Genomic DNA, 27,367 nt, shown 5'->3' with positions numbered 1-27,367 from the left:
TGTTGGAAGGAAGTTCATTGCATCTGGGAGCGTTTCTGGTACACATTGGGAGTCCTTGTTGGATTATCGTTAAAACCTTCATCAAAACTTGTATGGCTTCAAAGTCAGTCACACAAGGGGGTCTCCTTGAAGATCAGCCATCCTGGCACTTTTTTATTTTCCCTAATCTAGCAAGGACATCTCCTGAAACATGCCAAGATGCCAGCTGTGAACCTTCAAATGAGTTTTAGCTTGTCAGTGAGAAGCCCTTCTTATGGGCTGATCTGATGCCAGAACCGCTGAGATCCCAGGGACTTTGCAGTGTGTGTGGAATGAAGTGAAGGAGATGATTTGGTGTCTGGCTTCTGCTGCAGTCTCTCAGGAGCAAATCTTTGGTAGGAGGAGAGGTGTGGACATGTGGAAAGGAGAGTGATGTGGTCATGTTTCTTGTGGTGATAGAAAGTCAAGGAACAAAGTCAGGAGTTCCAGCTCACCGAATGGGCCCACAAAACTTATTTCTGGCCTGCCTCTCAGTGACAATGCCCTTGACAGTGGCCCTCATCTCCCTTCCCACAGGAGGGACAGGATTGCTGGCCTGGGAATGGGAGGGCAGGAGAGGCAGCTGGCCCCATCTGCACATGACCAAAAAGAAGAAATGCATCACCACCCCACCCCCCAAAATTCTGCAGATTTACATAAAATTTCAATATGCAGATTTATAGGAACATAGAATGCTGCCTTGTACCGACTCTCTCCATCGGTTCATCTTGTTTGTTTGTTTGTTTGTTTGTTTAACAAAATGTATACACCACATGATTGTAGAAAATCCTCCAAGCTGTTTGCAGGAAATATTAAAATTATCAGTTTTTAAAACTGTTCAAAACATTTTTTAAAAATTTAAATTGCCAGTAAAAAGAGATTAAAATGTTTATTTATTTTATCGATTTATTAAAATTGCCAGCAACTTATGTCAACAGGCAGGGAGTTCCAAAGTGTGGGTGCTGCCACACTGAAAACAATTTCTTTCAAGTGCTAATCATGGCATTTATAACAGCATCATTTCCACAGTTCAAAATGGTTGAGTGGACACACGGGGGGGGGGGGTGCCTCTTTCACAAGTACGTAATGTCCTAAGCTATCCCATCCAGCTCAGCTTTGTCTACACTGAAAGGCAGCAGGGATCTGAAGGCTTGAAAACAGGGGACAATTCCCAGCCCTTCCTGGAGATGCTGGGCATTGAACCTGGGACCTTCTGCATGCAAAGCAGGTGCTCCACTGCTGAACTGCAGCTCTTGTGTGTCTGCAGGCAAATTTAGAAATGATTACTGCAATTGAGATGGAAATGCAATATATTTATCCATAATGGGGAAGGCAGTCGGCACTCAGCTTTGAGGCACCTTCCTTGGGGGTCTTTAATCTTTAAAATGGGCTTGGACTGAACAGCCCCACAGGTGGAGGGTGCCTGGGAACCGCAGCAAAGCATCTCCATCTTGGGGGGGCAGGTCATAATTAAAAGTGAACAATAACTATGTTCGTTTAGCTGCACCATCCCCCAGAGGAATGCCAATCACATATGTAATGAAAGGCACAGGATTGAGAAGATGTCATTCACATCTGCTGAAGACAGAGAACTATGCAAGAATTGCTATGCAGAGAACTCAGCAAACACAAATGATTGTGACAAGCTGATCTGATGGGCGTTTTAGAAGTTTCAGCAATAGGTTTGTTACTCACTGGGGGTAAAAAACCTCCCAACAACTGTTGACTATCAGAATACTTTTCCTCCCCATTGCCAGAAGGATGAATCTATTCAGCTGGTTCAGCAACTCAATGTAGCCCCATTCTCATTGGCATTTCACTACCCTGCAAAATGAAGGACTTTCCATCTAATTTATTACAACAGGTCTCGTACCAAAGGTGGACATGAAGTCTCAGAAACCAAAAAAGCAGTTTAGAAAGATTCAGTCCGCCATCTTGGTTCGACATGAAAACCTATTCCTTGAGCTCAGGAACCATCATGAACAGTTTAGTTAGGATATCTTAAGAGGTCTCCAAACAGACAGTTTCCCAAAATACATAGTAGTAATAATAATAATAATAATAATAATAATAATAATAATAATTTATTACTTATAGCCCACCCATCTGGCCAGGCCTCCCCAACCACTCTGGGTGGTTAGTATATAGTTATTTCCCCCCCACACACACCTTTTGAACCCAAGCCCTCCCAAGGCACCTCATAAAAGAGAACATTTAGGTTAAGACATGTGAAATGAAAACATCGGAATCTCTACATCATGTTATGTTTATCTGCCCTTTGTACAGTTCAGTCCGTGCTAGTATACTAAACTCCATAATCCAGTCTACGGCTGACAAACCAGTAGACCTACAGCTTGCCTGGGTTCTTCAAGATGTGGATCCCTATATCACCCTACAGGTTGCTAAATTCCTAACAGCCGTCCTCTCGTACAAGAGACGGAATGGAATGTTAGCTGATTACTGATAGCTATAAGAATTTTCTATAATGACATCAGATATCGATTTTAGTGTAGTGCCAAAAATTTTTTAAATCCTAATTTTAATCCTAATTTTAAACTTTTCTTATGAATGGCTAATATCTGTCCTTATGAGTTGTGAACTGTGTTATACTATTTGTGGTTTGTACGAGTTCGCTGTTTTATTTGATTTGTTTTGTTGTATTGTATTGTGGTTTATGATGGGCGTAAAGCCGAATAAACAAACATTTCATTAGGTTAAGACATGAATATAAATTTAGCTTAAGGCGGGTTTTTGTTTATTGAGCATTCATCCTGATACGCTTGCAAGGAGTTGGCATTGATGTTAGATTGTGTCCCATCTTTATTGGGCCTTCATTCTTGTTTGTTTTCAGAGTGTTTACACATGCATCTTCCCATTAATCATCTATTCATTTCACACTTTTAAATGGATTTTCCTGTCAATAGCTGAACTGCAAAAAGCCTGTTTCCTTTTTTAAAGTGGATTTGATGTGCTCAGGCAATAGAGCATTTTAATTTATTTTAATTGCACAAATCTAAATGCCTATTGTATTCGCTTGAATCCCTCCCACAAAATTCTGAAGGTTCCTTTAATAAATATCAGAATAAATCTATAAAATTTCAGTCGGCATTTTATGAAGAGAATTTGTCAATTTTATTTTATTTTATTGCTGCATTTTGACCTTTAAACTTGCTGTTGATTTCCATTTTTATTTACTACAGCTTTGTTCAGTTAAGATTTGTTTTGTTGCTATTTCTCGGCTGTTTTTTGTATTGTGGACTGCGCTTAGTTTTTTGATAAAGATACATTTTTTTAAAAAAAGTAAATTTAATTATCATTGAATCACAGAAGTATAGAATTGGAAGAGATTTGGAGGCCATATAGTCTAACCCCCTGCAGTGCAGGAATTGCAGATAAAGACTGCTGGATAGGACCTGGGAGGGTGTATGGGGTGTTAGGGGAGGGGTTGTACCTCTGGTGTGGGGCACATGGTGCTCCTTCTGGGGTGATTTGTCTACCTTTGGTCCTCACCCTGCGCTCAGCTCTCACCTTGAGGCATTTCTGCAACAACCTGGGGCTCCTAGAAGGTGTCAGCAGGTGACTGCAGCCACACCCCATGAAACAGCTTTGACTGGCTGGCTAAACCAGGTGAGGGAAGCCAATGGGTCTCAAACCCTTGTTGAGTTAAGGACTTCCCCAGCATGCAGTGACAGGCTCCAGCAGATGGAGTGGATGAGACCAATAGTGGGTCCAACGGTTAAGAAGGCAGTTTCTGCACATGCTGGAGAGGAAGTGAGGGGCTCGTCCACCTGGGAAGGGAGCCCATCTAGGAGAAGGCAAACTCTGATCCTAAACCTCTGTTGCCTTGCAAGATATATTCAGGAGAAGAAAAGGCCATAGAGCAAATCCTACACAAATCCCTGAGATGGTTGGATGGTGACTTGTACACATCCTTCCAACAACCTCTGCAGCCAAGCTGGTACCAAATGTATGCTCTGCTTTCCTTTGGACCTCATCAGCAAGCCTGAGAGGGAGGGGGTCTTGTTATCTGGGCAGACCAGGATCTTCATGCACACTGCCCAGGCACAGAGGTTTGAATTCATACTCCATTGTTTCTCGGGACAGACAGATGTCAACAACAAAGGGCCTTGGGAGACCTGGGTTCAAAACCAAACTTCACTCAGCCATGAAGCTCACTATATGTCAGTGGGAAAATTGCTATGGTTTTACTTTGGTGAATGATGTATGTGGCCTGCAGTTCTCTGTCCACTTGCAGAAGAGTAAGCTGCATTGAGCTCCCCCTTAAATGGACAGGGGGGAAAGCCACAGAGTGTTTGACTAATTATTGCAACAAGATTAAATCAAAAGGGAGGATCGGGACCTGGGCACTACCCACGTGGCCTCCTACGCATCACACCAAATCTAGGTTCCACCAGACTCCACTTATATATAGGGATACTTTGATTGAAGCGGCCCAGTGTGGTGTAGTTAGAGTGCTGAACTGGGAGAGATCAGATTCAAATCCCCACTTGGCCAGGAAGCTCGCCGGGTGACCTTGGGCCAAACACCAACTCTCAGCCTAACTGACCCCGCAAGGTTGCTGTGAGGATAAAACCTTGTGCACTGTGTTTAGTTCTTTGGAGGAAAGATGGGTTATAAATAAATAAAAGGACTTTTGAAACAAAGGAACCTGGCTCCAAGATAACTTGCTTTGAGAGAGAAAATTTGATTCCTATGCATTTTTCATCCCAGACTTTACAATAGGAGGAACAGTAGCTGCTGTAGCCTTTGCCAACCTTGTGCCCTCCACATCCTTTCGATGACAACTCCCATCAGCCTTAGCAGAGATGGAATTAATGGGGGTTGTAGTCTGAAACATCTGGAGGGCATCAGGTTGGCAAAGGGTTTGGCAGTTAGCACAGTTGGCTAGAGCGTGGTGCTGATGATGCCAAGGTCGTGAGTTCAATCCTCTAGGATTTGAGGATGCTTAAGAAATGAAGAGTTGGCACTTTGGTTTCTGGCCTCCCTCCTCGTTACATTATGATGGCAGTAATAAAGGTTTTCTTAATTCCTGGATGAATCTAACAAAATGTGGACAATCCAGGTATGCAGAATTAGCACCCTGCAGGGCTTCAACATTGTCAGGTCAAAGTGGATACATTTACTGTAAATACTGTATTTTTTGTCCCATAGGACGCTCCGTCCCATAGGACGCACCTAGTTTTTTTGGGGGGAAATAAAGGGGGAAAAATTCCCTTTATTTCCCCCCAAAAACCAGGTCAGGGAAACCGAACCAGGTCGAGGAACAGCGGGATGGTGGCGCTGCGCCTCCCTGCTGTCCCCCGAGCTTGTGGGGCTGGCCGATGTCTGCCCGGCGCGAGGGGCGCTCTGCTTCAGGGTGTGTCTTGCGCCGGGCGGCAGGCTGCTATCCGCAGCGTGGGGAGCCCTGCGGGGAACTCCTGCAGGGCTCTCCACGCTGCGGATGTCTGCCCGGCATGAGGGGCACTCTGCTTCAGGGCGTGTCTCGCGCCGGGCGGCAGGCTGCTATCCGCAGCGTGGGGAGCCCTGCGGGGAACTCCTGCAGGGCTCTCCACGCTGCGGATGTCTGCCCGGCATGAGGGGCACTCTGCTTCAGGGCGTGTCTCGCGCCGGGCGGCAGGCTGCTGCGCCTCCCTGCTGTCCCCCGAGCTTGTGGGGCTGGCCGATGTCTGCCCGGCGCGAGGGGCGCTCTGCTTCAGGGTGTGTCTTGCGCCGGGCGGCAGGCTGCTATCCGCAGCGTGGGGAGCCCTGCGGGGAACTCCTGCAGGGCTCTCCACGCTGCGGATGTCTGCCCGGCATGAGGGGCACTCTGCTTCAGGGCGTGTCTCGCGCCGGGCGGCAGGCTGCTATCCGCAGCGTGGGGAGCCCTGCGGGGAACTCCTGCAGGGCTCCCCACGTTGCGGATGTCTGCCTGGCGCGAGGGGCGCTCTGCTTCAGGGCGCCTGTCGCGCCGGGTGGCAGGCTGCTTCAGGGCGCCTATCCCGCCGGGTGGCAGCAAAAGCCTGCATTCGCCCCATAGGACGCACCCAGATTTCCCCTTCATTTTGGGAGGGGAAAAAGTGCGTCCTATAGGGCGAAAAATACGGTATGTTTTAAGCAGTAGCATATACAGGGAGGACGTGAGGCAACAAATGACTTTGGCGAGTGATTAAAACTGTTGGAGTGAAGCGAAGTTCAAGGGTTTCATACCCCAAAGTCTCTGGGTATTTGCTTAGGCCTCCATTTAGATTCTATAAAGGCATATTTGCATGAATTACTTTGGGGGAGGCGGGTCCTGTACTGCCAATTTAGCACACCTAATTTGCTTACCAGCCGATTACATTATACAGCATCATCCTGAGAGCTTGGAGAATTACTACCATTCAGAGGACAAGGCTGTCATTAACTACTAGCCCAAATGGCTGTGTGTTGTTTTTGTTGCTGCTGCTGCTGCTGCTGTTTGCCTGCCCTGACGTCCCAGGGCAAGTCACAACAACTTAAAATACCACATTTAAAACTTGATGAATATTGTATAGTGAAAGTGCCAAGCACACCTCTCTAGGGGAGGATCTCCACAATTCTGGAGGCAGCAGAACTACCATTGTCTGATCTTCACATCCAAGGAGGTCTTTAGGGAAGGAGGTGGTCTTTGGGGCCAAAGCCATGTAAGGCTTTAAGCACAAATGTGAGCATCTTCAGTTGGGCCTTGGCAAGCAATGCAGCTGTTTTAAAATGGAGAACTAAGCACAAGCCAGACCAGTAACCAGGCTGCTGCATTTGGAACCTGTTGAAGTTAAGGTTGGATTCAGGAGGTCAGTTGCTGGGAATCACAGGTGGAGAGAGTGCTGTTGCGTTCAGATCCTGCTGGGGGGGCCTTCCTATGATGGGCATAGGAAAAGGAGAGAAAAGGATGCTGGACTAGTTAGGCTATGGGCAGAAGTGTATCTTGCCTCAGTTGTTGAAGGCAGTGTGCACTCTCTTTGCTGGGAATTTCAAGTGGGGAGAGCTGTTGTTGCGCTCAGGTCCTGCATTCAGGCTTCCCGTAATGAGCATCTGGTTGGCCCCTGAGAGAACACCTAATCCAGCATCCTGTTCTCTCAGGGGTCAACCAGATGCCTATTAAGGGAAGCCCGAATGCAGGATCCAGGCGCAACAACCACTCTCCTCACTTGCAGTTCCTAGCAACCAGCATTCAGAGAGCACACTGCCTTTAACAATGGAGGCAATTTACAGCTATTGTGACTAGTATAGGAGCCAATTCCTAGGGGTCAAGAGGTCTTTAATATAAAATATTTGATGTGGGCACCACCCTAGACTTGATGGGCATTGCCATTCAAATGGCGTCCGTGTACCACATCATGTGATCGATTATGCAGGGCAGGGCTTACTTGGAAATCCCCCCCCCCAATATTTTATTCAAGATGGCACCCATGGTGACTACTATCCATTCATAGCCCTGTTCTGTCTCCAGAGCACTCCTCAGACCTTCAACAGAGTGCTAATGTTGCACAAAAAGAACCTTGCTAGATCAGGCCCACTCTAGGGTTGCCATATTTCAAATTCCTGGCACCTGCAAAGTTGTTGCACTTTTTTTTTTAGGAAGACCCCAAAATTGTTGAGTTTTTTTGGGGAAAGCCTCCCCCAGAAATAGTGATTTTAAGCTTCTGGAGCTGTTTCCACTGCTTTTTTCATCACGTTGCCATACATCTGGGTTTTCCCTGACATTGTGCTGATTCAGCCAAATTCCCCCCTACATCATTTTTACACCTGAAGACCAGGACATGTCAGGAATTTTACTGACGTATGGCAAGCTTACCCATAGCCTGTCTAGTCCAGGAGCCCCTTTGGCCTGATCTGCTTGCATGGCTCTTCTTGCATTCTTAGGACTTCTGCACTTCTGGCAGCTATCTAGGATGGGCTATGGATTCGACAAAGTGTGGCCCACAGCCTGCCCCCAGGGTCCTTCCACAGAGCAGCAGGTAAAAAGGTTTTTCTGTACAAGAGCCCTGAGGGAAATATGAATGTTATCAGGCTGTCATTCCTCTGGAGAGGCCATGTGGGAGGAGGGGCATTGTTCAAGCACAGAATGCATGGGGGGAGCACCCCTATGGAGCCTGCAACTTCATTGAGGATTCACAAAGCATCACAAGCTGGCAGAGGTTTTCTGATCGTGGCTCTTTCTTCTCCCCATCGTTAGCTTCATTGCTGGGGACTGGATAAAGGGCTGTACTTTTGGCATTAAGGAGAGGCGTTTGGGGGGGAATCACTGTGATTTCATCAGCAGTGCCCTGTTGAGACAAAGCCTGCTGGAACCACGGGGGGGGGGGAGGGAGAATGAAATAAAATAAACCTCCCGCTCCTGAGTCATTGTTAACTTGGAGGGCTGATTCATCCCGTAACTGGGACAACCACCTCTTCTGCTGGGGAAAATAGAAAAGAAGAGAAAAAGAGATGACGTGTGGCAGCCAGTAGTCTCATGCTGGGCACCCACAGCTTCCATTGATGGCACGGAAGGAGAGACAAGCAGTCTCCAAATCTAGGAGGCATCCAACACTTTCTCAAACTGCACCTGACAGGAGCTTCATTGGGAAGCGGGCTTAATTTGGTGGGAGAAGAGGGAGCGTTGGTGTCAGGCTGGGGATACTGGGTAATGCAGGTGTTCTGGCAGAAATGAAATCAGGAGCAGAATTCACTGATTTACACTTGCTGTTCTTCTTTTCATTATAAAAGCAACTACACCTTTGTATATGTGTTTCCTTTGGACAGTGACTAAGGTCACATCCACTCTGTGCATTTAAACCAATGTAATAGCACTTCAAAAAGCTGTGGCTCCCCCCAAAATAATTAAGGAGCTGTCGTTTGCTTAGAGCTGTTAGGTGGCTATTCTCCCTTGTCCCCTTCCCGAGATACATTCCCACAGTGCCCTGGGGAAAGGGATTGATTGTTAAACTTATCTGGAAACTGTAGCTCTGGGAGGGTAATAGGGTCTCCTAACAACTCACCACACCCTTAGCAAACTACAGCTCCCAGAATTCTTTGGCTGTTGAAAGTGGTATCATAGTGCTTCAAAGTAACGGTATGAAGCTGGCTTTGGAGTAGGACAGTGTCTTATCTTCTAGCAAAGCCTGTTTATTTATTTATTTCAGTGACATAGCAGAAGTTCCTGGTGGAAGGGACGAACAACTGGGTTGCAACCAGGCGCTGTACTTAGGAACCAGCCTGGCAAATGAGTCCTTGGTGGACTGGGAATTCTCCTTGGCTGAGATCAGGAAAGCAAGGGTAGCTTGCAAACAAGTTGTGCTGAAAGAGCCTTGGAGCATTCCCTAAATGGCAATGTCTTCTAAAGCAGCTTAGAATTTCAGGTAAAATAAGGGAGATACAAATCTCCAAAGGTAATTATTTTTAATTTCAGCTGATTAACTGCACTCCAGAGAGCTGGCAAGAGCCAAAGCACAGACCAGCCTAGGGAAAAGCTTAAGAAGACCTAGCCATTCTGCAGATAAATGCCTCATTTCTTTGCCCTGCCAAAAGCAAAATAATAATAAAATACATTTTTCTATCTTATTTTGATGCACAGTTCAATTTATGAACATAGCTTGTAAGAGAAAGGAGCAAAATCTGGAGCTAAGACATTTTCTAACTTCAGTGCATCCCTGCACAGATTCTGGTAATTTTTCAGAGGGTTACTGCAAGTGGTTCAGCTTTGCTTATAAACTTTCAGTGTTCTTTCCAATGTTAATCCTGCTCAGAAGAGACCTATTATAGTTAACACAGGTGGCTAACTTGGGTTCATTCATTCCAACAGGTCTACTTCAAGTAGCACTAGCATTGCATACCATAGTGTACTTACACCCAGAAGATGTATTCTAAGGGGTGGATGTGGCCCTCAACATTTCTCCCTTTGGCCCTGGGAACTGTCTCAAGGCCATGCCCCTCCCTGCCCCCATTTGTTTTTGTTTTTTTTCATGGCTGGAATGTACCCTTGAACACTGATCATTTCTCTTGCTTGCCTGTATATAAGAATAGAGAAGGGCATGTGAGTGTGTGTATAAAGCACATTGCTGTGCCCATGTCTGCCTATCGCTATGCCCACCACTGTCATGGGACTCTCAGAAAGTTGCCTATAAGGGAATGTTACCCTTGGGCAGAGTAGGGTAAATAGTATTGTTGCATGCCACACCAATCTCCAAGCAGTGCAAGATTCCATGTGTTCTGGGTGCTTACACAGGTTTGTGTTTCCTTCGTGAATGAGGCTCAGCAGAGACTGTAGTGCCTTTAGGATATATTGCTTATATAAAAAGGTAAAGGGACCCCTGACCATTAGGTCCAGTCGTGACCGACTCTGGGGTTGCAGCGCTCATCTCGCTTTATTGGCCGAGGGAGCCGGCATACAGCTTCCGGGTCATGTGGCCAGCATGACTAAGCCGCTTCTGGCACACCAGAGCAGCGCACGGAAACACCGTTTACCTTCCTGCCGGAGCGGTACCTATTTATCTACTTGCACTTTGACGTGCTTTTGAACTGCTAGGTTGGCAGGAGCAGGGACTAAACAATGGGAGCTCACCCCATCACGGGGATTCGAACCGCCGACCTTCTGATTGGCAAGTCCTAGGCTCTGTGGTTTAACCCACAGCGCCACCCGCGTCCCAATTGTTATATACCCCTATATATAATCTGCGTTTATGGTGGATAACAGCCCAGAAGGTCTTGCTTTTCCCATAGGCACAAGCAGGAATCAAGCATGGCTCTCCCTCTCTGGCTTCTGCCTGCTTTTAACTTCCTGCTCTCTCACACACTCAGCTCTGGCTATTGTCTTTCTCACTGCCATCCAGGTGAGGGGAGGGAACCCGCCCACCCACACCCAAGTGTCTTCTGGCACAGAGCAGCTTCCTTTGTCAGACTAATGACCATGCTTAAGTGGTAACAATGACCATTGTCTGACTAATTCAACAAATGAATCCTCAGTTAGATTTTTGACCTTTGCTGGATTCAGGAACACAGGAATTACAAGGGACTCAGGCATCATGCAAGCTAACCTTCCAAACTCACAGCAATATTCTAAGTGGGGACTGATTTCCTGTTATGCGGGTTGTGGGTGCAGCAAGAGGAGGAGGAAGCAAGCTAGCACCACCCGGCAACTGAACATACCATACCATGCAGCATAGGAATCTCTTTATAGCCACCTACATCAGGTGTTTATGGGCCCTGGAACTGCGCAGTAGAAGGAGGAGGCCAGTGCTCTGGATGTGGGCTTTCTGGGTGTGTCTGGTTGTCCCACACCAGAAAACAGGACACTGAGATAATGGGACCCTTGATGGGATCTCTTTTCATGACAGGAAGCAAGAGCAGGTGAGATAGACCTGAGAGCAGCATGTTCAGATGTCTTTAGACAAGATGGAAACTCCTTTGGAAATATCTTTGTGCCTTTCAAACATCTTCCAAGAAGCACCCCTGGGGAATCAGGCTCTTAGGCTAGCATTGTTTTTTAAACTTTTTTTTTTTTTTTTTAGATTTTTGAGTAATGTACAGTGGGAAAACTTCACAGGAAGATCAGAGAATTATGGCACAAAAATCGTAGTTAAGAGGGGAATTCTTTTGCTGCAATTCTACACGCATGTACAAAATCCTTTCATGTAGGACTGTTTCTGGACTTCTTGCTTAACAGAAGAAGCTGGCATTGTCTTGATAAGCTTATGGACTTCACAATCTCAATTTTATTTCTACCACACCATTAAGCATACTAGGCCTTTCACTCATTAGGCTAACTCTTCCCCATTCTTGTCTCTGCCTGGGATATGTGAGGTGTGTGTGTGTTTCATTATTGAGTCATACATGGGATGTATCTCTGGCTTCTGCTGAAATATTTTCCCCTCTCCTGCTGCAGAAATAATTCTCATTTGCTTCACAAACAATAACCCCACACTGTGTTTCTTCACCATCAAAATGACAATGCACTGTCTACTAACTTTCATTTTTTAAAACAACAACAACAATATTTTTATTGATTTTCCATTTTTAACAATTTTATAACATCATAACACTTTTTATAAAATCTTTTGCTCTGCCGAGCTCTCAACTTCCCTCCACCCATCTTCTGGTTTTCTTATAACACATTATTATCTCCACACATTTATAACATTTCAGTTCTATATATATCTTAACTTATTAACCAACCTTAATCACAAATAGAATCTTTCTTCTTTTAAACGTTATGGCTTTTATCTCAGTCCTGCTAGTGTCTCTATATGTGTACAATTCCTGCTAGTGTCTCTATAAGTGTACAATGATTCTCAATGTATTGTATAAATTTACTCCACTGTCTCTGGAACGCTTGGTCGCTCTGGTTTTGAATTTTCCCAGTCAGCTTTGCCAGTTCCGCATAGTCCATCATCTTCATCAGCCATTCTTCAACCGTTGGTAACTCCTGCTGTTTTCACTTTTGGCCTGTTAAGGTTCTAGCTGCCGTTGTGGCATATATAAACAGTTTTTGATCTACTTTTGATATTTCCACTCCTATCATTCCCAGCAAGAACGCTTCTGTTTTTTGGGGGAAGGTGTACCTAAACATTTTTTTTAATTCATTGTAAATACTTTCTCAAAATACTTTAACTTTATCACAGGTCCACCACATATGATAAAAATCTCCTTCTTTAACATTACATTTCCAACAATTCTTATTTCTCATTTTTGCTAATTTAGTTGGTGTCTAGTACCATCTATACATCATTTTCATTATATTTTTTTTCAATGCCATACATGCGCTGAATTTCATTCCGACATTCCATAATTTTGACCAGTTTTCAAATTGAATATTGTGCCCAATATCTTTTGCCTATTTTATCATTACTTCCTTAGCCTCTTCCTCTTTTGTATACCATTCCAAAAGTAAATCATACATTTTCGATAATATTTTTGTTTTACCTTCCAACAGATCAGTTTTTAGCTTCAATCTAAAGTCTCAGAGCTATTCTTACTTTTATCTTTTTTAAATATATCATAGAATCATAGAATCATAGAGTTGGAAGAGACCACAAGGGCCATCGAGTCCAACCCCCTGCCAAGCAGGGAAATATCATTTATTTGATGATATTGCAACCAACCTGTTAACTTATCACTCGTTTCATCATATGGCTTCATTTTTAACTCATTATCTATTTCTGTTAGCAACTCCCCATATGTAGGCCAATTACCTTTTATGTTTAATCTTTTAACTGATATTGCTTCTACTGGTGATATCCAACATGGTGTTTTCCGCTCTAATAGATCTTTGTATCTTGTCCATACCTCATAAAGTGGTTTTCTTATAGCGTAGTTCAAAAAACCTCTATGAACTTTAACTTTGTCATACTGTAGATATGCATGCCACCCAAATCTGTTGCCACAACCTTCTAAATCCAATACATCTGTATTTTCTAATTTCATCCAATCCCTTAGCCAGGTCAGGCAGGACACTTCATAGTATATCTTTAAGTCTGGCAATAAGAATCCACCCCTTTCTTTTTTTATTATGTCTGCTGTCCACATTACCACCACCTCCCTGACAAAATGTGAGTCACTTTAGGCAAAAAAAAATGGTAGGGGGGGAAATGCCTAGTGGACAGGCATGCTCAGCTTGGACAGTCTAGAAACCTCCTTGCTTGTTTTATTTTTTTCTGCCATTCTGGTTCATGGAGTGTCACTTTGGTGCCTGTTGACCTGCCGTGTCTTTGTGTCTTGTTGCAGTCAGTGTGATCAACGCCCTCAGAACAATTGCCTTGCCATGTAACAATGGGGTGACAAAACAGCCAATTCCTGCTGCTTGCAAGAGCTCCTCTCATTTCCTAAATAGTTTATCAACTTTGCCTTTTGTGGATAAGTGTCCCCCCACCACACACACAAACCCCAAACTAAAGATTCTCAAACTGCCCATATGGGAACATAGGTGCCAACTCCAAGTAGCCGTGGTCACTCTGCCCCCCCCCCATACAATATTTGAGAGGCCAGGGACCCCAAAGTGAATAGGCATTGCCATTCAAATGGGATGTGTAGACCACACCATGTGATTGATTAGCAGGCCTTACCTGCCCCCCCCCCAATATTTTATTCAAGTTGGCACCCCTGTGTGGGAGTGTTTGGGCTGTTTATTCAAAACAGTCCTTCGGGATTCAGTTTTCTTCCAAAGCAAGGCAGCCTGTAGGGGCTCGAGTGCTTGATTTGATTTGGGAGGAGGTCTGAGGGTGGCAAGTTTAGTAGACTGGTATTTGCTGCAATCCTGAGACATATGGGGAATTTTTGACCAGGGATCCCAACCAGGTCATCCCAATCCCACAGTGGACCATATTGCAGGGTTCCCATAAGCGCGCGCGCGCGCTCTCTCTCTCTCTCTCTCAGCATAGCCTGCCAGCTTGCAACTATAACAGTGAACTGCAGGGGTGGTTGCAAACCATATCGGTCTAACATTCAATACAGGGACTTTCTGCCAGTATGGATTCCACAATCTTGTACTTAGAGGTATACTCTGACTGAACATGGAGAGTCCTTTTAGCTATCATGGCATATTGGAGGAGTTTGTGTGGGTGGAATGAAAGAAAGGTATTATGGGCATGTCATGGTGGGTACGAGGGAGGGACTTGTAGACCCCCACTTTCTCAGGGCACAGGAGAGCTGACTTATACTACTGGTGCATCTGCCTCAGTATTGGCAACATTTAAATCACTCCTCACTAGCCAAATCCAGCACTTGGGCCTCATCCAAACTTCTGCTTGTACCATGTTTTCTAGGCATGAGTCCACTGTTTACCTTGGAATCATAACAAACATCAATTGAGTTTACTGTGGACTGACATTTGTTCTGATTCAACTGGAAAAAGTGGGATTTCCTGGAAAAAGTCTGGGGGGGGGTCAAATGAAAAGCCCTTCATAGAAAGTATAGGACTAGTGGAACAAAACAGGGACCAAACAGTTACAAGCAAAAGCCTGGTGCTCCACTGACCTGCCTGCAGCCTGGCTGCACTTTTAAATGTTCAAAAATCAAGAATACTTAAATAAGGTTTTGCAAAGAAGGGAAGACCCAAGTTAGAGCAGCAACTCCCATCTCTGATGCCATCTTTTGTGATTCACTCTCAGCCGCAACCTCAGGTAACACCTACACACCAGGGATACATCACAACATTTTGTTGCAGGGGCCCTGCTTGCTCTGAACTAATTGCCAGAGTTCTGCCACATATTAAACCCAAAATGAATTGAAAAGTCATTAGGCTGGATATTAGTGAAAGGAAGGGGAGGCTTACGGTCCAGGGAGGATGAAACAGAAGCTAAGAATTCACAGCTAGCAGAGGCAATGTATGCATAATTCATGCTTTTATTACAAGAGACGTTAATATTTGTTCCTTTAATTTACTGAGTTCAGCCTGTTCTACTGAGTTAAGTACAGGGCATTGTACTGAAGGTCAAGTGAGATGCTGGCCTTTGATACCCTAGCATTAAAACTTCTCTTCCACTATTGTACCGAGGGTGGTTCTTTTGGAGCATATTGACCTGTGAGAAGTACCAATTAAAGTCTGGGAAGTTAGCTTCCCCATGGCCACACCCTGATATCTGTCTCTTGCAATGACAAAGGGGGCTTCAAGGCTGACATGATAGCAAAGATTGAAAGTCCTGAGTTTAGGGAGTGGGTTGGGAAGTCTGATCCAGGCAGTGCTCAGCCTATCTTCCTATATGCATAAAAAGGTGTCATCATGCTCTGCAGTTTGTGTGGCCCCCAATAGACAGCCATGCCAACTATAGCATGAGCAATAGCCAAATGGCCCAAGCAAATTGTTCAATGAAGGGAAGGGGAAGTGCTGTGAAGCACCTTCCCCTTTCCATTAAGCACACCTGCAGTGAAGTTTAATGCAAGGGGGAGGCCCTTCCCACAGCTGTTTAGCAAACTGCTCTTAGAAGTGCTTCACCCTCTTTCAAAATGGGGTGGTTGGGGTGATAGACAAGGGGGTTGAGGAAGGAGGGGAGGGGTTTTGCGAGACAGGTAAGTGAGTGAGTGACTGGGTGCAATGGACTGGTTGGATGCAGAGGAATTGTGGGAGGCACCAGTTGAGAAACCCCCAAGGGAAGAAGGCTCAGAATCAAGGGATTTGTAGTGGGGTGTTGGTAAGTGGTCAACAGGAGAAGAGGGAGAAGACTGGGAGGAGGAAGTGTTAGAAGCCAAAGAGGTAACAGGGTTTGGTGAGCAGGGAGAGTCTGTGCCAGAGAGAAGTCCAGAATCAGAGGCAGAAGCTGAAGCAGGAGAGCAGGAGGTCCAAAGGCAGGGATGAGTCAGGCTGGTACAGAGTCATGGGTATCTCCTCCTCCTGCTGCAAAAAGATCCCCTCCCCACTTGTCTCCCAAAACCAGAAGAGGCATGAAAAGGGCGGAGGAGAGGTTGGCAGCATGCAGGCTTGATCTCTGATTGCTTGAAAAAGGCCCTGGAGAGGAGAGGACTTAGACAGCTGTGAGATGGAAGGGACCTTTAGCAACTGCTTCATGGGGACAAGACCTCTTGGTGATGATTGCTGTGCTCATTAGACACAACCCTCCTGTGTTGATTGTGGTTTTGCTAATAAAGAGTTAACTCCAACTTACAAGGTGTGATTTACTGCTGGCTTCCTCTTGTGAGTGGGTGGGGAGTGAGGGATAAAGGGAGGGTGTTTGGTTAGGTGTGGGAGAAGGGCAAAGGGATAAACATGATTGATGAGCAGAGCAAGCAGGGGTGGTGGCCCCTAGTACAAAAAATACTGTTATGAGTTGTGAGTTGCAAGCAGAGTTGCATTTGGGATAGCAGTTGTGGGATAATGTGAGCTAGAGAAAATAGTTGCTGTCTGTAAAACACAGCAAGCTGAAGGGAGGCTGAGCCATGGCTAGTGTGTTTTTGCATACATTGGCTGCTGTGTTTATGTGAGAAGCAAGACCCTCTTGGGGTGTGAATGTTGTGAATTCCGCCATCATAGGCTCTGGTTGTTTATACATGTATCGGTAAATCATATATAATAAAGACACAATCTCTGCTGTGCCTCATTTCCAAAGGAAACATGAACCCCTTATAGGTGCATGGACCCTTGGAATCTCACACTACTCAGAGATTGGTGTGGCAGATAGCAATGTACAATTTTGTTGAGTGTGGTGTAGTGGTGAGTGTCCGACTAGGACCTGGGAAACCAGGGTTTGAATCCCCACACAGTCATGAAGCTCACGAGGTGACCTCTCTGCCCAACCTACCTCACAGGGGGGTTGTGGGGATTAAATGAGAAGCGGGAGAACCACGTGCACCACCTTGAGCTCCTTGGAGGGAAATTATGCTGGGATATAAACACAATGAATGAATAAATAATAAATAATATACCACAAGGTGAAGAATCGCTGTTCAGAAAGATGAATTTCATAAGGTTCGAATGTAGATTGTGCACTATGCATGTGAACTTAATCGACACGTGCGGAATATATGCATTTTCTATATTTCTTAAAATGCACTCTTTGTGAATTTTCTTAGTGCAGAATAGGTGATGGGAAGTGCTTTGTTGTTTTTACAAAGAAAAAAAAACCTCAGCAATCACCACCTTGAGTCTTAATTCTCGTTCCATCTTTCACATGGACTGCAAGCAATACAGAAGGCGACAGGAACAAACTGTGTGGGAGATCACGAACATTCAGCATCCCGGTACCTGGTATGTGAAGAGAGCGAGCTGTCACCCACATAAAATGCTCTGAAAGCTATTTAGCGTGCTGGATTTTGAACAGGGGAAACACTGCTGTGTGGGTTTCTCTCCCCCCCCCCCCCCCGTTAATGGGAAATGTTTCCATTCCTGTTTTGTCTTCAAAAAGCTCTTTCATTTATCTGCTCCCCCTCCTGTCTTTTTACTCTCTTTCTCCAGTAAACGTGGCTGTTTCACTTTCACAGCCCTCACAAGAATATATCTGGCAGGTCTGAACAGCAGCTCTGCAATTGAGCCTTAATAAACCCTCATCAATGTATTTCAGTTCCCTTGGAGTTTTTACTACTTCAATAGATCCCCTTCTGCTCTGACGGCATTGTCCTGCAACTTTCAGCTGGAGCTAATAATGACTTCTCTACCTGGCTTCCTCCTTCTTAGTAAGTGTCTAGCTGTGCCAGGTTTGGGAAGAATTATTATTCTTTCCTTCCACTACATACCTGGAAATAGGGGGGTGGGGTTAATTGTTTATAGTTGCTGCTCAGATGCTGCCATTGATTAGGGCTCTGGCTTTCTGCAGCCAGGCCACCCCTCTGGCTGTAATTATGTGTTTGCTTCTGACTGCGGACAAGTGAAACGACATAGAGAGGGTGATGGATTGGGAGAGAACTGAATGGGCATCTTTTGTGTAGCATTGTGGACTACCTGGGCCAGTTACACATACACAGGTTGCAGCAAGTGCTTTGAAAGCAACTTCCTTGCCCATCTCTGGAAGGGCTGAGCTCTTTTTTAAACACAGCACTACAGCTGAACTCTTCCTTTTGAACACAGCAATGGCCAAAAGCAGGATGAATTAAACCATGGCTAAAATTGTGTCACCTGTGTCTGCAACTAAAGTCTCTCTGGCTACAATGTCCACAGCTGGAGGCAGTAATGCTTCTGAATACCAGTTGCTGGAAACCACAGGAAAGGAGAGTGCTCTAGTGCTCTGGTCCTGTCTGGGGCCTTTCCTGAGGCATCTGGTTGGCCACTCTGAAAACATGCCGCTGGGCTAGATGAGCCATATGACAGAAGGAGATTCCACCCCCCCCCCCAATACCCTCTTTCACCATACCATGTATAATTTATATAGCATATAATCCAATCATGTGTCCCTCTGACCCATCTTTAGAGGGGGAAAACCTTTTAGTTTAGGGGGGTAATGGTTGTTGTGTCTTTTAAGGAAATAACATGCAATACACCCAAAGTCTAGTTTTTCTTTCTTTTCTTGGTTTGCTTATTTTGCATGACTTCCAACACAGCTCTCTCAAATTAGACTTACAGTTGAAGTATATTAGCCAAAATTCAGTCCCCAGGACAGCATGTGTCTGGACCCCTTGCTTTTATTTATAGTTCTCCTGCTTCATGCCAAGATGTGTTTAATGGCCCTGAACAGTTCCATTTAGGGCAGTGGCCTATTTTTGGCCTTCCTTTTCAAAATTGGCTTGGGAGATCTGCCTGCCATAGGTAGAATTCCAGAGGGGTGGCAGGCATGTTCAGTCTGCTGCTGTAGAAACAGCAGAAGGTCTTGGAAGACCAGTGGGTTCATTTTGGTGGAAGGTTTCCTGGGCCAGATAGAGCTCTTGACATGAGTAAAACCAGAGAGGTCCTCTTCAAATTACGCATGGCTCCTCGGCTAACCTGCAGAAGTTGTGTGCTGAACATAGCTCCTCAACCAAGGATGGAGACCCATCAGAAGCATGATAAACCTTTTGATCACTGCCTTCCTAGGACTGCAAAAAGGAGGAGGTGGGATCATTGAGTATCAACTGGGAGATGTGGCTTGCAGGCTTCATCCGGCTTGGTAGGATGGAATGCTCATGTGTGATCCAGCCCTGGCTCTGCTCTGATTGCTGCAAAAATGAGGGTGCCTCTGTCTTTCCTTTGCAGAATGCTGACCTTGAGTATGAGTTGGATGTTCTTTCAAAGATCCCGTTGCCTCTTGCCCATTGGTCCTCTCAAGCCACGGAGTCCTGCCTTCACGGTATCCCGGAAGAACTCCGCTGTGGCTTCTACAAGCTTTCATCCACTATGGAAGGCCAAGTACCTTGGAGGCCCTGGTGCCATGAGATCCAGTTATTGCCTTGGACCTTATTTCCAATGAAAAAGGGATTAACACTGAGGGGCTCTTAAGGAGAGGGGGCAATTACTGGCATGAATGATGAGTGCCACTAATGGGGCTGGGGTTCTTGTTGGCCTTACAACAGTGTCAGTCCCACTAGACTTTAGCCCACACAGTGGCCTGATGTCCGGGCCACTGAGCCACAATTTGACTCTGAATCAGACTTCACCAACGTCCGATCCTCTGAATGTCTCTGAGGGGGCAGCAGCCCCTCGGAAGTCCATCGGGGACAAGAACTGGCCTGCCCTCCTCATCCTGATCATTATCCTACTGACTATTGGAGGGAACATTCTGGTCATCATGGCAGTCTCCTTGGAGAAGAAGCTCCAAAATGCCACCAACTACTTCCTGATGTCCTTGGCAGTGGCGGACATGTTGGTGGGCATCCTTGTCATGCCAGTTTCCCTCATCACCATTCTTTACGGTAAGTCACTGCCTTTGTTCAAGTTGAAGCCAGATGGACTGGGAGGACATAGCCCTTAACTGGACAGCAGGTGGGTTTTTAAAGCCTTTTCTGACTCCTCTGATTTCTGCAGGTAAAGACCTGCTCTGTGCAGGCAGTGATGGTTATTCCTCCTTCACAGAAGCCCTGACGAAGTTCTTAACTGAAGCACATTGAGCCTAATAAATTAGAGCAGGAGTAGCCAATTTGGGTGTGTGAGGTGTTAGGGGAGGGGTAGTGCCTTTGATGGGGGACACATTGTGCTCCTTCTGGGCTAGTTTGTCCACCTTTTGTCCCACCCTGCTCTCACCTGGGGCTCCCAGAAGCTATGAGCATGTGACAGCAGCTACGCCCCAGGAAGGGCTTTGACGGCTGGCTAAACCAGTTGAGGGGAGCCAATGGGTCTCAAACCCTCTGTGAGTTAAGGAATTCCCTTGCATGCCAATACAGGCTCTGGAAGATTGAGTGGATGAGACCACTAATGGGTCCAACAATCAAGAAAGCGGTTTCTGCATGTACTGTAGAGGGAAGTGAGGGGCAGATGGGGCTCATCAACCTGGAAAGGTACCTCATCTAGGAGAAGGAGAACTATGATCCTAAATTTCCACTGGCTTGTGGGATATCTTCAGGAGAAGAAAGGGCTCAGGAGTAAACCCTACACAAATCCAGAGTGGAGTCCCTAAGATGATTGGATGGCACCTTGTACGCCTCCTTCTGGGAACTCCTGCAGCCAAGCTGGTGCCAAATGTATTGCTCTGCTTTTCTTTGGACCACCTCAGCGAGAGCAAGAGAGGGGTCTTGTCATCTGGGCAGCCCAGGATCTTCACACACACTGTCCAGGCTTGCACCCTGGGGAGGTCACTTTGGTGCTGCTGACACAATAGTTTGATTTCACCCCTGGAGGTGCACTCCATTGTTTCTTGAGACAAATGGATGCTAACAAGCCAATGTGGTTCCCTTAAAGTGATGTTGGAGTACATCCTTGACCATTGTCCTTCTTGCTGGGGATAATGGAAGTTGCAGTACAGCAGCATCTCAAGGGCTAAGGGGGAGTCACTCCTTCATTTCTTCTCTAGGTGGGCTGCAGGAGGTGTTAATTACATGTGACGCTGGGCTGCAGGTAAAAGTTGCTCCTCAGTGTGGAAGCTCCCTGTAGCTAGGAAGCCAGCCCATCAAAGAGAAAGCCTTTAACTAGTTATTTTACTTGCAAGGAAAGGTAGTTTGGGCTGGTTTTCTTAACCTAGGTGACATTCCTGAATGTGATCACTGCTGGATCAGGCCAATGCCCCATCTAGTCCAGCATCCTTTTCTCACAGTGGCCAACCAGAAGCCCATGAGCATGACTTGAGTGCAACAGCACTCTCCCCTCTTGTGATTCCAAGTATAATGCCTCTGGCAGCGGGGTAAAACGGCCATCAGGGCTAGAGTCTGAAGTGCACTCTGCCACCCCAGGACTTTCCTCTGCATGCCCCTTTCCTCTGCATGTGTCAACTCAGCTCACACCTCTTGGGTAGCATCCTGGCCCAATACCTCTGAAGCTGACTGACTATTGGCTGGCGACTATTGGGGCTAGGAGGGTGGAAGACAATGAGACCAACTGCAAGTGAAGCCAGAGCAAAATGACAGGCAAGAGCCACCCACTGACCAGCTGTAAGTAAGGAGGCAGGTGGGGCAGGCTAAGATGGGTGGGGCAGTACCCCCTTTGCCTTAAAGGAGCAGCCTCCAATAGGAGGGCCTTGACATCTTGCTATGAACCAAATGGAAAGTGCACAAGGAAGCAGGGTGGGGAGGAGAGTGGTTTGAATGTCCCTAGAGACATAGAATGTCTTGAGAGGTGGAATATATATATATTTTAACTGAGTTATGTCAGGATTTGTGGGTAGGGGGAGTATTTCTGCTATAAATCACACTTTGCTTTCTTTAGCATTTCTGCTGATTGGTGCTGCCCTCTAGCATTCCTCAGAATTACAGCAGACTGTTGATGTCACTGCTGTGGTCTTAGAATCCTGGAAGGTGTGCTGTCCCTCGGGGGGGGGGGGGGCAGGCAATAGCTTCCTGGCAGAATACACTGCTTTATGTGTGTCTGGTCCCTGATTCAATTCCCACCCAGCACTCCCAGCATAAAGGCTCTTCAACAGCAGAACCATAGAAAGTTCCCTGCCTTTTCTGGGCACAGCTCTACAGGTTCTCAAGTAGAGTGGACATTAGTGGAGGAGATGGGCCAAGGGTTTGGTTAAATATAAGGAAGCTTTGTATCTGTGTGTTGATGCCTTCGGGTAGTTCAGTTGGCCCTGGTCACACGGTTGGCATTAAGATAGGCATGGAAATACAACAGGAAATGGAATGTGAATATACAGAACTGGACATGAACTAAAGGATATATAATAAGAAAATAATTATGGAATATTATCCCAGTATGTGATCACAGTGGAGAGATTTTAAAATGGACATGGAGGGAAGAATTTACTATCATTCAGTGTGGAGTTACAGTGGTGGGAATTAATGGAGGTAAAGTTATTATTAAAGGGAAAATATGGTTGACATTTACCAATAATAACAACAATTTGGGAACCCGTCTTGGACTTTTAATGGGAAAAAGAAATGAAAGATTCTAAAACACCTTGACTTAAAAGAAATATTGCTTAATAGATAGTGGAGAAAATGGGTGTTAGCATGGACTGAATGTCTTACATAATCCTTTTTTGTTTAATATAACTAGCAAATGGAAAATTGGAAGGACTTTTTGGTAGCTTTCTCTAATGTTTCTTTTGTCTTTTTATTTTCTTTCTCTTCTCTTCTCTTCTCTTCTCTTCTCTTCTCTTCTCTTCTCTTCTCTCATTGTCCCTTTCATTCTTTTTTGTTTGTTTGTTTGTTTGTTTTCTTTCTCTGAAGTCCATGTCTGTGGGCTTTATTAAGGTCCAGAGTATATATTCATGGGGATGGTAAAAGGTTGATGAAGGACCCTGGGTAAGAGATATGGAAATGTCGGTCTCCAAGTGAGAGCTGGGAGGAGTTACTATATTCTGTAGGTGGGGAGGGCTAAGAATTACTTTTAAGAGAGGACTCTGTATCCTACTTGCATTTTTTGTAGCGGCTATTTTATTGTATTATGAAGACTTCAATAAAAAAACCTCATCATTCACAAAGGATGATGAGGGTTCTATTCAAGATAAGCATCCCTGAGCACTTGCCAAAGCCCACAGTGTCGTCCAATGAGACCACCATCAACCCCCCCAAACCTCCTTGCTGTGCCATCACTGCCTGTTCACGTGCCCTCTTCTAAGCAAGCAAGCAGGAACATGGGTGAGGAGAGAGCAGCAGCCTTCACTTATTTTGCACTCTCCTGCCCAATTCTGCAGATTCATCTCAGGAAACAGCCATGGGGTGCCAGCAGGGAGGAGATGGGCTCACTGAGGAGGGCCTCCTACTGAGGGCATTGTGTTTAGGAGCTCTCTACAACCTAGGGTCAAGTGGGTGCTAGAGGTTCCTAGGGAAGGCAGGCAATATTGAGTCAGAGAGAGCATGCAACTTGGACAGCTCCCAGAGAAAGTGCCCAGGACCTTGGACAGCTCCAAGGAGCCCTGCTCAGGCTATTGTAGCCAACCAAAGCCTTGGGTAGGCTGGATGGAAGAGTTGGCTGGCCCTGGCCTTGATTCATTGCTTTTGCCTTCTTTAAGAGCTCAGAAGATTGACACATCTTCTGAGCCAGAGCATGGTGGTAGGGCTGTGTTCTCCAGGGTTTGAGTACAATTATGGTGGTCATCTCTCTGAGGAAATAGCTGAACCTCATCTGAATCTCCCTGCTGTGCAGTGCAAAGTTCCTGGACCATGGGTCACAACACCAGCACAGTCCAGTTAATGAGCCTGTTCTGCTCTGGCCATGAACTCTCACACTCCAGGACTCATCGTGAAATTCTTTCCCTCCTTAGCTAACCGCATTTGGCAGGGTGCCACATGGAGCGATCTCACTCTGATCTGCACACTGCCAAGCTCTTGGTGGAATGCAGCCTCCCAACCCCTTTTGGCCAGCATCCAAAGCACCACACAAACTTGGTTCCCACTCACCCTGCAGAACACTGAGCATGCATTTCTATAAGCACTACATCCCACCCCACACACCCACCAATGCACCCTGGTGCTGTGCTTTGAAATTTGGGGAGGTGGTGATGTTTAAAAAGTCAGCTTTTGACATGGTCTGGACATTTACTGTTCCAATGAAATAAGTCCTCCACCCCCCACCCCAAAAACCCCAGGCTACCGCTTTGCAAGGGGTGGGAGATGTACGTGCCTACTGTGGCTCTTAGGATCCCAGCAGCTGCTGGAACAACCCACGCTTCTCCCTAGGGAGAGCACAGCAGGCTTAAGGAGCCTGGATACTGCTTTATGATCCCTATTGTTCCCAAGAATGCCACCCCAAGAAGAAAGACCAACGCTCCTGCCCACATGAGGACTATAAAACCCACAGCTCCAAAGCATAAACCACATACAGAAAATTACACAGATGTGCCCCCCCAATCTTTATCCAGGGCAAAACTATAAAGGTAAAGGTAAAGGTACCCCTGCCCGTACGGGCCAGTCGTTTCCGACTCTAGGGTTGTGCGCCCATCTCACTTAAGAGGCCAGGGGCCAGCGCTGTCCGGAGACACTTCCGGGTCACATGGCCAGCGTGACGAAGCTGCTCTGGTGAACCAGCACCAGCGCAGCACATGGAAACGCCATTTACCTTCCTGCTATAAAGCGGTACCTATTTATCTACTTGCACTTACGCGTGCTTTCGAACTGGTAGGTGGCCAAGAGCTGGGACCGAACGATGGGAGCTCACCCCGCCACGGGGATTCGAACCACCGACAATGCGATCAGCAAGTCCTAGGCACTGAGGTTTTACCCACAGCGCCACCCGTGTCCCGGGGCAAAACTATAATTCAGCCTTAAAAGAAAAAACAACTTTTGGAACCTTTGGAGCGTTCTGCAGGCCTTATATGCAATGGAAGAATACGGGCCTGTGCCATTGCTGATGCTGCTCACAAACCCAACTGCTGTTCCCTCAATATTAACTTTCCCCTTGCCGCCCCATGCATCTACTAAGCTCACTTTCCTCATTCCCAGTGCCATTTCCTCATTCAAATACAGAATTGTGACATGGCACCATAGATTCTCCAAGGAGGGAGGGGTCTCATTGGAGGTCACAGGCTTTGTCTTAGGTGCAGGGGTGGGGCGCCTCCACCATGCAGGCTTAACAGGCCTCCTCCTTTGGCACGCAAGGCCATTTCCCTAAGGCTGTACTCACCTGCCCTCCACCTGACATCATATGTCACACAGCTAATCCCTGCAGAAAGCAGGGCTGAAATTTTCATCCGTCAGCTGTTGTGTGGAGAGTTCAGTCCTGCTTTCAGTGCAACCCCCTCCTAATCATATGCTTAGTGGCTATCTGGACATCCACTGCAGCAAGGGAAAACACTTTGCACATGCTCAAGAGTGTCACTTTCATTTTGCATGTTCAAAATGAGACAGGCTATTGTTTATTTATTTCATAAAATTTATATACCACTTATTAAAAAAACCAACAACCTCAAAATGCTTTACAAAAACAACAAAAATCATTAGTAAAAGCAATTAAAATGTTCAGTAAATTACACCTAGGAATAAACTTTTTTTTTTATAAGATATTTATTGAAGTTTTCAAAAGTAATACATTGTAAAACAAAAAGAAAAGAAACAACAAAAATACAAAAATACAAAAATAAAAACAATTAAAAACACATAGAGTTTCCATTTACTTATTTTCTTTTAACTTATTTTCCAGACCTCCTCATACCTCCCTTTCTTATATTCCAACTCAGATTGTTTGTTCAGCAAATCCTCACCATTAGTTTTTTTACTTATTTCAAAACCTTATTTTCCGTATCTCTTAAGCATTACAGCTGGAAACCACTTAATTTCTGTCCAACATCATTCTAACATTCATTAATTTTACAATATTTCTGCAAATAGTCTTTAAACTTCTTCCAATCTTCTTCCACCGACTCTTTTCCCTGGTCTCAGATTCTGCCAGTCATTTCCGCCATTTCCATGTAGTCCATCACCTTCATCTGCCATTCTTCCCGGGTGGGTAGATCTTGTGTCTTCCAATACTTTGCAATAAGTATTCTTGCTGCTGTTGTCGCATACATAAAAAAAGTTCTGTCCTTCTTTGGCACCCATTGGCCAACCATGCCTAGGAGAAAGGCCTCTGGTTTCTTCAAGAAGGTATATTTAAATACCTTTTTCATTTCATTATAAATCATTTCCCAGAAAGCCTTAATCCTTGGACACGTCCACCAAAGGTGAAAGAATGTACCTTCAGTCTCTTTACATTTCCAACATTTATTATCGGGCAAATGGTAAATTTTTGCAAGCTTGACTGGGGTCATGTACCACCTATAAATCATTTTCATTATATTCTCTCTTAAGGCATTACATGCCGTAAATTTCAAACCGGTGGTCCATAACTGTTCCCAGTCAGCAAACATAATATTATGTCCAACATCTTGTGCCCATTTAATCATAACAGACTTAACCGTTTCATCCTGAGTGTTCCATTTCAGCAGCAAGTTATACATCTTTGACAAAATCTTAGTTTTGGGTTCTAACAATTCTGTTTCTAATTTCGATTTTTCCACCTGGAATCCAATTTTCTTGTCCAATTTATAAGCCTCCATTATCTGATAATAATGAAGCCAGTCTTGCACTTTGTTTTTTAATTTCTCAAAACTCTGCAATTTCAATTTGTCTCCCTTAAAACTAGGAATAAACTAAAGACATATTAGTATTCTAGATATCTATGTAGGCTCGTCTAAACAAAAATGTGCCAAAAAGAGTACAATGAAGGTTTCTTCCTGATGTTAATAGACAGGGAGTTCCAAAGTGTAGGTGCTGTCACACTAAGAGATCAATTTCTTACAGATGTGAAATGGATATTATGTGACACCTGCAGTGGTGCCAATTCCACTAAGTGAAGCAGCCAATTGGGCACATGTAGGGATAAGGAGATCTCCTAGGTGAACTGGTCCCAAGTTGTTAACGGCTGCATATGCTAATAGAAGCATCTGGA

The 27,367-nt window shown here is 45.5% G+C and overlaps 1 protein-coding gene across 14 annotated transcripts in view; it reads left to right on the top strand.

Moving 5' to 3' along the window:
- LOC309333373 (5-hydroxytryptamine receptor 2A-like) overlaps positions 1 to 27,367 on the top strand; it is a 241,512-nt gene that overhangs the window by 188,259 nt on the left and 25,886 nt on the right. For 3 of the 14 annotated variants that reach the window (XM_081846795.1, XM_081846788.1, XM_081846797.1), the window contains 2 exons: positions 17,515 to 18,114; positions 19,604 to 20,259. In XM_081846795.1, coding sequence (XP_081702921.1) covers positions 19,872 to 20,259 — 388 coding nt within the window. In that variant the 5' untranslated portion in view covers positions 17,515 to 18,114; positions 19,604 to 19,871. The remainder of the gene's footprint in view (positions 1 to 17,514; positions 18,115 to 19,603; positions 20,260 to 27,367) is intronic. The other 11 variants (XM_081846791.1, XM_081846801.1, XM_081846793.1 and 8 more) reach the window with 8 other exon arrangements.

Source organism: Podarcis erhardii (genome assembly GCF_964252035.2).
Source record: "Podarcis erhardii genome assembly, chromosome: Z".
Classification (NCBI taxonomy): Eukaryota; Metazoa; Chordata; class Lepidosauria; order Squamata; family Lacertidae; genus Podarcis; species Podarcis erhardii.
Note: the sequence above shows the minus strand (reverse complement) of the source record. Positions and strands in the feature narration are given on the sequence as shown.